The sequence below is a fragment of the Nerophis lumbriciformis genome, linkage group LG27 (assembly GCF_033978685.3).
Source record: "Nerophis lumbriciformis linkage group LG27, RoL_Nlum_v2.1, whole genome shotgun sequence".
NCBI classification, from domain to species: Eukaryota; Metazoa; Chordata; class Actinopteri; order Syngnathiformes; family Syngnathidae; genus Nerophis; species Nerophis lumbriciformis.
Window position 1 is genome coordinate 18,664,743 of NC_084574.2, and position 15,210 is coordinate 18,679,952.

Genomic DNA, 15,210 nt, shown 5'->3' on the forward strand with positions numbered 1-15,210 from the left:
TTAAAAGATTACAGTTGGTACAAAATGCGGCTGCTAGACTTTTGACAAGAACAAGAAAGTTTGATCATATTACGCCTATACTGGCTCACCTGCACTGGCTTCCTGTGCACTTAAGATGCGACTTTAAGGTTTTACTACTTACGTATAAAATACTACACGGTCTAGCTCCAGCCTATCTTGCCGATTGCATTGTACCATATGTAATCTGCGTTCAAAGAACTCTGGCTTATTAGTGATTCCCAGAGCCCAAAAAAAGTCTGCGGGCTGTAGAGCGTTTTCTTTTCGTGCTCCAGAACTATGGAATGCCCTCCCGGTAACAGTTAGAGATGCTACCTCAGTAGAAACATTTAAGTCCCATCTCAAAACTCATTTGTATACTCTAGCCTTTGAATAGCCCCCCTTTTTTTAGACCAGTTGATCTGCCGTTTCTTTTCTTTTCTCCTCTGCTCCCCCCTATCCCTTGTGGAAGGGGAGACACACAGATCCGGTGGCCATGGATGGGGTGCTGGCTGTCCGGGGTCGGGACCCAGGGTGGACCGCTCGCCTGTATATCGGTTGGGAACATCTCTGCGCTGCTGACCCGTCTCCGCTCGGGATGGTTTCCTGCTGACCCCACTGTGGACTGGACTCTTACTGTTATGCTGGATCCACTATGGACTGTACTCTCACAATATTATGTTAGACCCACTCGACATCCATTGCATTCGGTCTCCCTAGAGGGGGGGGGGTTACCCACATATGCGGTCCTCTCCAAGGTTTCTCATAGTTATTCACACCGACTCTACCCGATTCTCAATTTTACATTTTTTAAAAACATTTATTTATATTTAATAGGATTCCATCCTTAACCCTTGTGTTATGTTCATATTGTTGTTACTCAGCCAGCGTTTGTGGGTCTGATGGACCCGTTGCATTTTGTGGCTTTTAATGCCTCACAATCAAACACGTTTATGTTAAAATACTGAACAGATGTTTACCTTATCCCAATAAACATCTGTTCAGTATTTTAACATAAAAGCGTTTGATTGTGAGGCATTAAAAGCCACAAAATGCAACGGGTCCATCAGACCCACAAACGCTGGCTGAGTAACAACAATATGAACGTTGCACGGAAAATGTATCTGCCAGTTTCTGCATCCCGCAGGGATTCTTCTTTTGTGTTTCTGCACCTGCGGTTCCCACACAAGGTTGCAACATTGTTTGTCAACACTGTCTGCTCTCATTTTCTCGCACATTTGACCCTCTGATGTTCTGTGTACCTACACTCTGTCCTCCCCCTGTCTAGGCCTGCCGTGTGTGTGCGCGTGTGTGTGTGCGTGCGTGCGTGTGTGTGTGTGTGTGTGTGTGTGTGTGTGTGTGTGTGTGTGTGTGTGTGTGGTACACAGAACATCAATTTCCACACTTCTATTAGGTCCAGTGGACCAGGACATCTTATATGTAATAGAAATGTGTAGGGAAAAAAAAGGGGATTACTCCCTACAAGTGTATATGTATGTATGTATATATATGTATTTATATATTTATATATATATATATGTATGTGTGGGTATATATATATATTATATATATATGTTTTAATAAGGTTATCCAAAAAATAGTGCTCGATACCGTAGTAGAGCGCAATATATGTATGTGTGGGGGAAAAAAATCACAAGACTATTTCATCTCTACAGGCCTGTTTCATGAGGGGGGGTACCCTCAATCATCAGGAGATTCTCCTGATGATATATATATATATATATATATATATATATATATATATATATATATATATATATATATATATATATATGGGAATCTGTTTATATTTTATTTTATTTTTGATTACTATTATTATTAATGTATTATTTATTTATCTTCTTTTTTTATTTATTTATTTTTTTTATTTCTTCTTCCTTCTTTTCCCCCCCCCCCTCTTTCTTTGTTTATTTAATTGATGTATTTGTAGATATTACTTTGTTTTTTTGTTGTTTCTTTCTTTTTTGGGGGGGGGGCTGAGTGGTATGGGTGGGATATAAACAAAAATATTTTGACATTTAGGGCAGACAATAGATGTATGATTGATGTGAATATGATGTAATGGATAGGAATGTCTGATGCTGGATGGCAATAAAAATAAAAAGAAAAAAAAAGAAAAAGAAATGTGTAGGGGGGGGGTGTATGGTGTGTGGTCATTAAATATGTATTTTAATATATGTTCTTCACAGAAAATGAGCCAAAGTCAGTGAGTCTCAGTTTGAAAAATTAATTAATTGTATCATTTTTATTTTAATAAAAAATGAAAGCGGGTCCCACAGACCCGAACACCACACAAGGGTTAAAGACATTTTAGGCCATCTTCATGCAAACAGAAGGAGCTTTTTTTAAGCCGTAGAAACATGAAAAAGTGTTATATCAAATACATTGGGAGAATCGGTTTGAATCAAGAGTCGTGTTGAGTCGAGAGTCGATTTTGAATCGAATAGCCAGGAACTGGAATCGGACTGAATCGCTAGGTGCCCAAGATTCCCACCCCGATGGTTAAATGTACTTGCAAAAATTCTAATTCATCAATGTCATTGTAATAGTGTGATCTCAGGGCAATCATTGAATCACAACCAGACTGGTAAGATTGTTCAGAACGGTGATTCTCAAACTGTGGTACGTGGGCTTCGTCTAGTGGAAAGCCAAAGAATCAATTAAATATTCACACAGTGTTACTGTTCAAACTGTAACGTTACAGTGGCCAAAAATATAAAAAAAATACTTGTTAAATAAAACCTCTGTTTAGAAGGCTCTTCTTACTAGAGGTCGTTATCTAAAAAAAAAAAAAAAAAAGCAATAGGCTTGCAGGGTAAGAAGTGTTTAATATCCAAAAAGTATAAAAAAATCCAAGGTAGAGTGCAACAGGGATATGCACAAAACAAGCACGAGGAAACTGTGCATGTAAAAATAGCGTAGGATAGCTAATATTAAAAAAGAAATGCAGAAAAAAAAAAACGCATTATGAAAGCTCCTCTGATACTCAAGACACCAAACTTTTGCAATCATCCCAGACCCTCAAAGAAATGTGACTGGCTTAAATACTGCCCATGGGTGAGGATTAGCAGCAGGTGAAAATCATAATACTTATCACTCCCAGGTGATGAAGACAGCACTAAAAGGCAGTGTGTGAAGCTAGTGTAGTGAAAATGCAACCAGAACAGGAAAAGAAAAAAAATAAGAGCACAAGATAGGAAATGAACCAAAAACACAGGAAAAACACAGAAAAACAAAACAAAGAACGGCTTGGCAATTATGTCTTTAATGAACATTTACGCCTACTGCGCTACTGTATTTTAATGGTAATCATCATGGTAACACTTGGAGAGCCAAATGTTTTCTGAGGTGGTACAAAGTTTGAGAACCACTGCCCTAAAGATTAATGTATTGTTTGTTTTAGTCCTGTTGCAGAAAAGGTGGAAATGGAAACAAGTAAAACGTGACAACTATCGCTGATGGGACTATGCATCTTCTAGAAATGCTGCATTAGATTTGAGGACATCACATTGGTGTTTCACTTCAAAACTGTACAATCACAGCATATCACATTTGACTCTTTGCAAACACAGAAAACACAACAGTGGCAATTTGTAGCATCTTTTTCTCAATAAATTACATTTATTATTATTGTTATCATTATTATTAAATTACAAAACACAAAGTTTGCCCTGTGGTTGGCTGGCCATCACCCAACCATGCAAATTTTGCATTTCCTTTGGAAATCGAGGTCCCAGAGTCTGGAGGAAGACAGGAGAGGCACAGGATCCACGTTGCCTGAAGTCTAGTGTAAAGTTTCCACCATCAGTGATGGTTTGGGGTGCCATGTCATCTGCTGGTGTCGGTCCACTCTGTTTCCTGAGATCCAGGGTCAACGCAGCCGTCTACCAGCAAGTTTTAGAGCTCTTCATGCTTCCTGCTGCTGACCTGCTCTATGGAGATGGAGATTTCAAGTTCCAACAGGACTCGGCGCCTGCACACAGCGCAAAATCTACCCGTGCCTGGTTTACGGACCATGGTATTTCTGTTCTAAATTGGCCCGCCAACTCCCCTGACCTTAGCCCCATAGAAAATCTGTGGGGTATTGTGAAAAGGAAGATGCAGAATGCCAGACCCAAAAACGCAGAAGAGTAGAAGACCACTATCAGAGCAACCTGGGCTCTCATAACACCTGAGCAGTGCCAGAAACTCGTCGACTCCATGCCACGCCGCATTAACGCAGTAATTGAGGCAAAAGGAGCTCCAACCAAGTATTGAGTATTGTACATGCTCATATTTTTCATTTTCATACTTTTCAGTTGGCCAACATTTCTAAAAATCCCTTTTTTGTATTAGCCTTAAGTAATATTCTAATTTTGTGACACACGGAATTTTGGATTTTCATTTGTTGCCACTTCAAATCATCAAAATTAAATGAAATAAACATTTGAATGCATCAGTCTGTGTGCAATGAATAAATATAATGTACAAGTTACACCTTTTGAATGCAATTACTGAAATAAATCAAGTTTTTGAAAATATTCTAATTTACTGGCTTTTACCTGTATATATATATATATACATACATATATACAGAGGTGGGTAGTAACACGCTACATTTACTCGGTTACATCCACTTTTTGAATCAATTGGATTTGGCAGCAGTTTTAATGCTATGTACATTTTACTTTTATTTGAATTTTTTTGTAAATAAGAAACTACTTTTACCTTGTTTCATTGAGTTTCATTTCGATCACTGTAGTAGTAAATACTGCAGTAGGGTCTCTCTTTCACACACACACACACTCACACACACACACACACACACACACACACACACACACACACACACACACACACACACACACACACACACACACACACACACACAGCACACGCACACACACTCTACAATCAAAGTTGGTGTGTGTAAGTACTATTAAAAATAGTTACGAAAAAAATCAAGTTAGTCACCAGTTACTCAGTGCTTGAGTAGTTTTTTCCAGTGAATACCTACTCTTACTCAAGTAGTTATTTGGATGACTACTTTTTACTTTTACTTGAGTCACATTACTGTAAAGCAGTGTTTCTTAACCTGTTGGGCTGAAAGCACTCCCTAGTGGGCCGCCATCTGTTTCTCAGCTGGGGGTCTGTATGAGCCACAGCCATACTCAGTTGTAATACACTTTTCCACCACTTGTGGCAGTTATGACAATATCAAACACACAGAAGAAGTCTGGACCTAAATTTATAGAGAAGTTTCTTAAGAGCAAACAGTATGACTAAAGTGGTAAAGCTGAATTTGTTTATTGAAGAAACAATTATACTATATATATTATCTCATTATAGTCGAGGTTTCTGTGGTTTTTCCGTTATACAGTGCTCAATATAGCGGAATATACGTTAGGTCAGGAAAAAACACGGAGGCTATTTCATCCCTACAAGTCTGTTTCGCAGGTTTCCCTGCTCTTCAGGGGATTCCTGAGGCGCAGGGAAACCTGCGAAACAGGTTCAGGGGATTCCTGAAGAGCAGGCAAACCTGCGAAACAGGCTTGTAGGGATGAAATAGCCTCTGTGTTTTTTCCTCACCTAACGTATATATTATCTCATTATTAATTTAGTTTATTTATTTTAGCACAACAGTATGTTAATTAATTTTTCGTTTGTTATTTATGAGTCCATTGTTATGCAGTGTATTTGGTTAGTGTATATTTTTCTAATCAGCCTGATCAAAACATAAGATTTATGTGTTAAATAAATAAAAATATTTGCTATTAACGCATGGTTACATATTATTTGACAAGATTTTAACTGTAAGTATGTTAGATATTATTATTGAATATGCTTAAAAACAAGAGTAAAATTACTAATTTAGCCTTACATTTTGAGTGGGTCCTGGGCCTCTCTGTAGTGGAAAAGTTGGGCTCCAAAGTCAAACATTTTAAAAACCCCTGCTGTAAAGTAACGGAACTCTTACTTGAGTACAATGTTTAGCTACTCTACTGACCTCTGCACGTATATCACCCGAAGAAACAGTATCCTCTTGCAGTGGACATTTTTTTCTTTAGTCAGAGTTACAAATAGCCCTGTTATGCAAAACCCAAATGTCCACTGCAGAGGGAGCTGTCTCTTTGGAGAATAAACATTGTAGTCATTCAGCTGTAAAGCTGAATGACTACCCTTTGTATCAATGTCATTTAACATAGAGTAGTATCATTGTTCTAAGACTATCTGAAGTGTTATATTTGGAAAAACCCATTTCACATACCATTTCGTTTAAAATAAATAGGCTATCTGATGTTTTTTTAGCAGTGCTTTCAAACGACACATTTTTTTCAATCAGATTAATCACACTTGTAAATTTTGATTAATGGCGATTAATCACAGTAAATTACTTGCTTGCATAATTTAAAGAAACTTTAAAAAAAAGACACCAATATTTCGACACAAAGCAATTTTATCATCAGAATATCAAACATTTTTTTTATGTTTTACTTGAATGTTCGTAATTTTTTTGCTCAAACTTTAGTAACAGTTTTATCTAAAATTTAATAATAGTGAAAAATTTGCCACTAAACACACCGTATGTATTGACCTCATCACTGACCGTGTAAGATTAAATCGATTAGAAAAAAACTTAGATTTATATATTTTTTGCTTCGATTAATTGTTTGAGTCTAATTAATAACAATTGCAAAAAACGTTAAATATGCGGCCTTATTTTCCGCATGGCCACTGCAATAGAGTGCTTTATCAGAGTGGTGGTGAGTGGACACTGCGATTTGTGGGGCATCAAACTTTTTATTTTATTTTTTTCAAATAATGAACACATGTTGCAATTCCAATGTTGCTGGTGTGCATTTATTAGGAAAAAATAGTGAAGATTATGGGAAGTAAGAAAAAAAATGGTTTATTTGAATTATTTTCCCCCAAATACGATTTCAGGTGTGTTTTTTCCTATTACTCGATTATCCGAACAAAATAATCGATAGATTACTTGATTACTTAAATAATCAATACCTGCAGCCCTAGACCCTGTAACAACCCATGCCTCCTTTCAGGTAACCATCCGTGGTTAAGGTAAAGAAGGACGCATTGTCAGAATAAATCTGCGTACTGTGATAATTTGTTGTGATTATTCTCATGATGTGTTAAATTTGACAGCCCTAATTTCTTATTATGTTTTTTGTACCCTGGTAGGCATGGTACACCTTGGCAAATGTTCTGTCCCATTCTCTGTTTTGCCGTCCTTGTTCAGTTTCTAGAATCCTCAATATGCAGAAAAGCCCCTGCAAGGCTGCTGCTTCTGTGGTTTTTCACCCTCCACATTTCTTATCCATCTCACTGCTTCCTCCAACGATTTTTGGGTTTCTCCTCACACTCAGGCCCCTTGCAGGCGGCGGAGGTTGAGGTTTGGGGAGTCGGGGCAGGCATGCCCTTGCTGACACTCATAAGTAGATTGGGGAGCTCCTGCGAGATGGCCTTCTCTAAGCGATCCAGCATGCAGTCGCCGCGCCAGCTGCAGTAGTAGCACAGCTGCTGGAAGTTGGAGATTGGATTCACGCCGAAGAAATCCTGATAGGCCTCCTTACTAGGCAGGTCAAACTTGCTGACGTTAGTCTTGGCCAGAATGGACTTGAAGATGTAGTACTTGTCTGGGTCAGTGACGATGTCGTGGAACACCTCATGGGGGTCATTAAACCAGCCCACCTTGTCGTAGTAGGTCTGCAGATAACGGTCCACAAGGAGGGCATGGATGCGCACACGGATGCCATGCTGCCGGATGAACGCAATCTTATTCTCGATCTGGTTCTCAATCACCTGCAGGGACAAGAACAAGGTATGAGGATGAAGGAAAAGATACTGGTACGAAAAGTATGTTTGTATGGTAGCTTGTCACTTCTTGGTTTAGAATGTGTCACAATGAGGCTGTCATGACCTGTCTGGAAGATTTGGACTCTGTCCCTTGGGGAGGGGGTACTGTCATGATCTGTTTCTGTTTTTTTTTTTTAAATTTTGGACTTTGGGACATGTGGAATATGTCCCTTGGGGTGAAGGTACTGTCACAATCTTTTTCTCGCTGTCTTGTTTTGTTCCACGTGTCATCAGTTGCAACTGTGTCTTTTCCTGGCCCTCGTTTCCTCCAATTGACTCACTCCGTCCTCTTTTGTCTAGGCAGGTGTGTTCAGTTGTCTAATTATTCTGTGTATTTAGTTCACAGTTTGTTGTCTTGTCTTTGTATTCAGTTGTCTAATTATTCTGTGTATTTTGTTCACAGTTTGTCTGGTCTTCGACCAAACGTCATATGTCCTTTTTGGCGAGTCCTGCTCCAAGCTATTGTTTGTGCTAATAGCCTGTTCCCTTGTTTTGTGTGCTTTGGACAGTTCTACTTTGTTTTGTATTTTCGGGATCCTGAGTTACTTAGGTCTTTTGGATTAAACCTCTTTGAGCAACACTCCATTGCTGCTTTGTCCTTGCTACCCTCCTTTTACTGTCCACCTCATCTTGCCACCACATCTCGACCATGACCGAAGCAGTTTTATTTTTATCAATGATGCATATTTCTGTTGTTATTTATATCATACTACGCCAATACTGGCTCACTTGCACTGGCTTCCTGTGCACTTTAGATGCGACTTTAAGGTTTTACTACTTACCTATAAAATACTACACGGTCTAGCTCCATCCTATCTTGCTGATTGTATTGTACCATATGTCCCGGCAAGAAATCTGCGTTCTAAGAACTCTGGCTTATTAGGGATTCCCGGAGTCTGCGGACTATAGAGCGTTTTCTATTCGGGCTCCAGTACTCTGGAATGCCCTCCCGGTAACAGTTGGAGATGCTACCTCAGGAGAAGCATATAAGTCCCATCTTAAAACTCATTTGTATACTCTAGCCTTTAAATAGACCTCTCTTTTAGACCAGTTGATCTGCCGTCTCTTTTTCTGGTCTTGCCTCCTTTCCTGCGTGAAGAGGTTATTAGGTGACCACAGATGAGGCGCGAGTTGTTCAAAGTTTGGACCCGGGATGGACCACTCATCTGTGCATCAGTTGGGGACGTCTCTGCGCTGCTGACTTGTCTCCATTCAAGATGATTCCCTGCTGGCCCCACTATGGACTGGACTTTCACACTATTAACTCGATCCACTCGACATCCATTGCACCGGTCGCCCAGGGGGGTCCCCTCCAAGGTTTCTCATTGTATCCCATTGGGTTGAGTTTTTTCTTGCCCTGATGCGGGATCTGAGCCGAGGATGTCGTTGTGACTTGTGCAGCCCTTTGAGACACTTCTGATTAATTTGAATAAATACACTTTGATTGATTCATTGATTGACTTTTACTGTCCACCTCATCTTGTCACCACTTCTCCACCATGACAGAAGCAGTTTCATTTTTTATCAATGGTGCATATTTTTGGTATTTATTTGGTAATGCTTGCAAAATATTGATATTGTTACATTCTCTCACACTTGACAGCTAGTGCTTAATGGATTCTAAGACACCATGTCAATAAAAAGTCATACCTGGTTGAGGTCCTCTAGCAGAGAGATCTCCTCTTTCATAAAGAGGTCCTGACTGGTATCTACTGCATAGTCCTGAGGCCAGAAAGAGCTCACATACACCCGAGGAGGTTCCGTGGCATTGATGAGGGGCGCCATGCTCCAGAACAGGGCCCCGTAGACCCTCATCAGGTCCTGGGTGGAGAGACTGTCCGCCTTGTTGAGGATTATGCGGATTTGGGACTCGCGTCCCTTCATCAGTCTGAAGAGCAGTTCAAGCTCCCCACCAACGTCAAGTTTGGTGGGGTCGAACACCAGGAAAATGAGATCAGCTCGGTCAATGAACCACTGGCACACCTCGTTGTAAGGGTATCCTAAAGGTGGGGGGTACAGTACATGGTTTAAGTTATACAAAACAACCGTGTATGTACAGTAACTGATTCACCAAAAGTCAATCATGATTAATCCCATAGGTCACCTCTCTCCTGCTGTTTGCGGTTTTCGATGATACCGGGGGTATCAACAATGGTGACCCTCTCAAGCAGCTTGTGGGGCATCTCGTAGCCCACCAGTCGTTCCAGGAAGCTTTGACCAAACTTTTCCAAGGGGGAGAAGGAACGCGAGGTGTCGGCCGCCATAACGACGCCCTCTATTGTGCGCAACTTCTCTCCGTGCATAATGACGGTGTACTCGGATGTAGTGGGTTCAGCACCTGGCAGAAGGGTATCAATATGATATTTCTTTGGACTGTTGGATGGGCTGTTTCATCCCACTTGTCAGTATTTAGAAGTTGGGGAAAATGTGGTTGGTTGTCAAACTCATATCTTGCCATATCTTGTCTTTGAAATTATGGTATAGAAATTTACAACATTAGGATCAGAGCTTACCTACATAGTCTTCTCTAGAGTAAGACAAGCAATCCCTCCAGGATTTCACGATGTTGTGATCACGCAAATTTCCCCAAATTCAACCTCATTACAGTATATGCGGTCTTGCAACTTTTAAACGACACAATTGTTGTCCTCCTGGTTATCAGACCTACTTCTGGTTCATGTCTTCAGCGCTAAACTTTCTGGGTAATGCAGTTTGTAAATATTTAGCAACACACCAGCATTCTCACTTCCTAGTTTACATGTATTTATATATATATATATTTTTTTACATTTATTTATCCTACGTCAGACAAATAAGAGCAGATTCTCATTTACAACCCTGATTTAGCCAAGAGGGAGTCTTTACATGTCAGAGATGTTGAAGTGTAATGATATACTCTCATTGTCTCTCATTTATCCACAAAAAGGATCGCTAGAGATTGCTCTCAACAGTTCACAAATGCTGTTAAGGTGCGGGGTTGAATGTGTTTGAACATAAATAAATGTTAAAGATGGACAAACACTTTTCAAGCGTAAACATACAAAGAGAATGTTAGCATTTTGTGGACGACAGAGCAGAACATCTTTGGTGGTGTTTCTTCTACTATGATAATCAATTATTAATATCATTAGTTATAATTAATTTCAACAATACAGTACTGTGACAATGAGCTCTGAGTATGTGCTTTTACCGCCTGTCTACTTTGAAGTCGGTGCGGTATAAAACGAGTAAAACATCAATGCAGTTTTGTTTAAAAAAATAAAATAAAAAGTTAGGGTAAAGTTTCAAGGAACACTTTAATTGTCAATAAAAAAAAATCAGAAAATTAGAAGTTGATTCAATGTTATTGAAACACAACATTAAAAAGCTGCCGCAAATTTAGGCATTTTAAGCCGCAACAATCACAAAAAAAGCCTGCAAAATCCTAGAACGACTAAAGTTTGTCTTTTAGGCTTTTACACACAAACAATTGTTCATGACAAAACAATTGTTACCCTTAAAAAGTGTGAACGGAAAACTAAAGTTTAGATAGTTATTAACTACACGGTTAATACACTGTTGTTAGTCTTGATGCTCGCAAGACATTCCAGTTGGCGCTGGTCCTCAGACTCCCTTTGGGATTGGTTATCACATATACCAGGGATCGCCAAACTTTTTGACTCGGGGGTTAAAACAATTTGGCCGGGGGCCGGGCTGCATATGTATACATATGTATATATATATATATATATATATATATATATACACACATACGTATTTACATATGTATATATATGTATACACATACGTATTCCATCCATCCATCCATTTCTACCGCTTATTCCCTTCGGGGTCGCGGGGGGCGCTGGAGCCTATCTCAGCTACAATCGGGCTGAAGGCGGGGTACACCCTACATACGTATTTACATATATATATATATATATATATATATATATATATATATATATGTATATATGTATATATGTATATGTATATATGTACATATGCGATGATGTCAGGTTATCGATGGGAAAATGCATTTTTAGACAATATGATTTGCCTGAGCGGCTAGGAGACATCAAGAGTAACAAACGGTAGAAAATTGATTAAAAAGGACAGATTTTTAAAAATAATAATAAAACAATATATATATATATATATATATATATATATATATATATATCACGGTGGCAGAGGGGTTAGTGCATCTGCCTCACAATACGAAGGTCCTGAGTAGTCTTGGGTTCAATCCCGGGCTCGGGATCTTTCTGTGTGGAGTTTGCATGTTCTCCCCGTGACTGCGTGGGTTCCCTCCGGGTACTCCGGCTTCCTCCCACTTCCAAAGACATGCACCTGGGGATAAGTTGATTGGCAACACTAAATTGGCCCTAGTGTGTGAATGTGAGTGTGAATGTTGTCTGTCTATCTGTGTTGGCCCTGCGATGAGGTGGCGACTTGTCCAGGGTGTACCCCGCCTTCCGCCCGATTGTAGCTGAGATAGGCTCCAGCGCCCCCGCGACCCCAAAGGGAATAAGCGGTAGAAAATGGATGGATGGATGGATGGATGGATATATATATATATATATATATATATATATACATATATATATATTTTTTTAAACTTGGGACTTTCCACAGGCCGTAGTTGGGGACCCCTGACATATACCTTAGTCTCGATGCGAGCCAGAAATTCCAGTAGGGGTTGGTCATCACATAGTCTTTGAACCTGATTGTTACATATACTCATATACAGTATTCATACATATCACACATACAGTAGGCTGGCCTAAAGATGTGTCTCCTGTTCATGTTCCTTGCCCATTTTGTGTTAAGATGCATGAAGTTAGGTATTTATCAACAGGTACATTTTACATTTAAAGTTAAAGTTAAAGTTAAAGTACCAATGATTGTCATACACACACACTAGGTGTGGCGAGATTATTATTATTTAAATAACAACGTGACAACCAACCCATTGTTGTCACAATGTGTCAGAGAGACAGTTTATTAGCTCATTGTTAGTATGAGAGGGATACACATTTCAAGCAAACACTTTAAGCTTTTATTTAACGTAGGAATGACTAGCAACATGTTTTGATGATCAGCTATGTACACTGGAGTAAAAAGTGTGACAACCAACATCCTGTTTGAAAAACTGAAAGTTGCAGATTTGAGACCCTACGTGGCTCAAATGCTAAATAAAACTGTGTGGTCAAGTAGATTCACCAACCTGTATAGAGTTCTTGTGATGTGCCATGAAGACCGAGCAGGTAGTTGATCATAGAGGACTTGCCAACACTCCAGGGTCCAAGGAACAGAACCATAGGCTTTGAGTGTATCTCTCCATCTGTAATGGAATTGGAGAAAAAAAAAAGGTCATTAATGTCGGATTTATTTTACAGTGAAGTGAATTAATTAACTCATATTATGTTCTACATATGGTGAATGTTCGTATTCACCTTGGAGAAAACAAACCACCAAGTGTAATTAAATAGTGGTATTTCAGTTTGAGCACATAAATAGATACGTCCCCTTAGTTTGACATTCGCAGGTGGATTGGATCATTTCTCGTAGGAAAGAGACCCTAATTGGGACTTCGGAATGCAAAAGTGATAACCATATCCTTGAGAAGAGACTACATGTGTAGCTCAATGCCAACATTTAAGTTATGACTTGAATCAGTTGTTTTCCAGACACTTACACACAAACATCTCCTTTTATGGTCAGCATGTGCTCTCCTGACCTAGCGCACACACACAGACAGGAAGTACGAATTAGTAAAGCAAATAGAACTAGATGTTTCAATCCCTTTGGTAAGTAGGAACAATCTTGACGGTAGCTGTCGGTGTGGAGTGGTGAAAGGGAGGGTAAGTATGTCATTGGGGTCTTCGGGTGGGCACCCTGCTTCATCGACGTTTCGTTGATTGAAGCCCACGACGTCTCCAGAGGGCTCAACAGTGTACCTAGCATCCCAGGTACACCCCTCTCCATGCCATACCCTCCATATCCTGTCGAACTCTGCATGGCAGGGTCGTCCTTTTCCCTGTGTCAGGCCTAAGCCTGACCGCACCGCTGGTGGTTTGGCTTCTCCAGCTTAGAATTCTTTATTTTTTTTGACCTAGGTTCCTCCGTGTACGGCAGACCTGTATAATAACACTCGCTTGTAATAAAGCAACTTTTGGTTCAGTAAAGCATCTCCGATGTCTCTTTTGGTCCTGCCGCACTGGCCAGACAACCTTCTGTCCGTACAAGGATGACAAGACCAGAAATACACTACAACAGCTATTTTTAAAAGCGCGTGTTTTTAAAAACCTTTTTTTTTTATTTTCAATGCACTGCATCAGATTCCCTAACATTCTTGCCTGTGCCATCTTGTGACCATAATTACTGGGTACAAGCAGAAAAACTAGCAAATAAATACATCATTTAATCAATAAATATAATACAAAGATAAAAAAAAAAAATCAATAAATAAAATAAAGGTAGTCTGAAACCACAACTGATTGTGTTGTTTCACAGCAATGGTCTCACAAACTCGCATGGCTGCAGTTGTTGTGACCCCAAGATGCAGGAACTAGGAGGACGAAGCTCAGGTAAGAGGATTTTAATCGGATAAACAGAGAGAAAACAGTCTTGCATGTAACAGTTCAAACATAAATCAATCCTCCAGCACTGAGGAGCGCGCGAGACAAGCATAAATAGGAACATGCTGATTGGCAGCTGGTGTGGACCGGCTGCCAATCAACAGCAAGTGAAAAACACAGCGCTCAGCGGGAAAAGCAGGAAATGGAAACAAAATAAGAGCACTGATAGGAAGTAAATACAAAACAAAGAAGCACAAACAAAAATGAAGTGACCGATCGTCAAAAATGGTGTCAATAGAGTATACCAGTACAATTACCAGGATTGCATTTAAAATACAAAACTTTGTAGAGGGTTGGCACATGGACCAACAATGCAAATATACTACTTCAAATTTCTTTAAAAAAAATCTAATCTTGGTGGAGGACTGCACTCTACTAAATCACATTTTAGTAAATGTGGTCAAAGTATTACTGCAACAACATAGCTAATTAAGGCCCAAGACAAGTTGACACAGTATTGCTGATAAATATTCATATAGGGTATATTGCATTCATACATCTAAAGGCCCTGGGAGAAAAACAACGTATCTCAATATGACCTATGACCAATGTTCCCTCTAATATTTTGTGTGTGTAAGCAAACGCAAAAACTCCCTGAGCATTCAGTGGAGCATACGTGCACACCAGTGACGTGCGGTCACTAGAGGCATGTGAGGCGGGGCCTCACCTGCCATCATGGAAAGAAAAAAAATGTAAAAAGAAAACAAATTAATTA

General features: G+C 39.6%; 1 protein-coding gene across 1 annotated transcript in view; it reads right to left on the bottom strand.

Moving 5' to 3' along the window:
- Positions 1 to 6,187: 6,187 nt before the first annotated feature.
- Positions 6,188 to 15,210, bottom strand: part of LOC133570081 (uncharacterized) — a 37,721-nt gene continuing 28,698 nt past the window's right edge. The window contains exons 5-8 of the mRNA XM_061922736.2: positions 13,082 to 13,198; positions 9,977 to 10,210; positions 9,523 to 9,872; positions 6,188 to 7,818 (exon numbers count right to left, since the gene is read on the bottom strand). Coding sequence (XP_061778720.2) covers positions 7,339 to 7,818; positions 9,523 to 9,872; positions 9,977 to 10,210; positions 13,082 to 13,198 — 1,181 coding nt within the window. The 3' untranslated portion in view covers positions 6,188 to 7,338. The remainder of the gene's footprint in view (positions 7,819 to 9,522; positions 9,873 to 9,976; positions 10,211 to 13,081; positions 13,199 to 15,210) is intronic.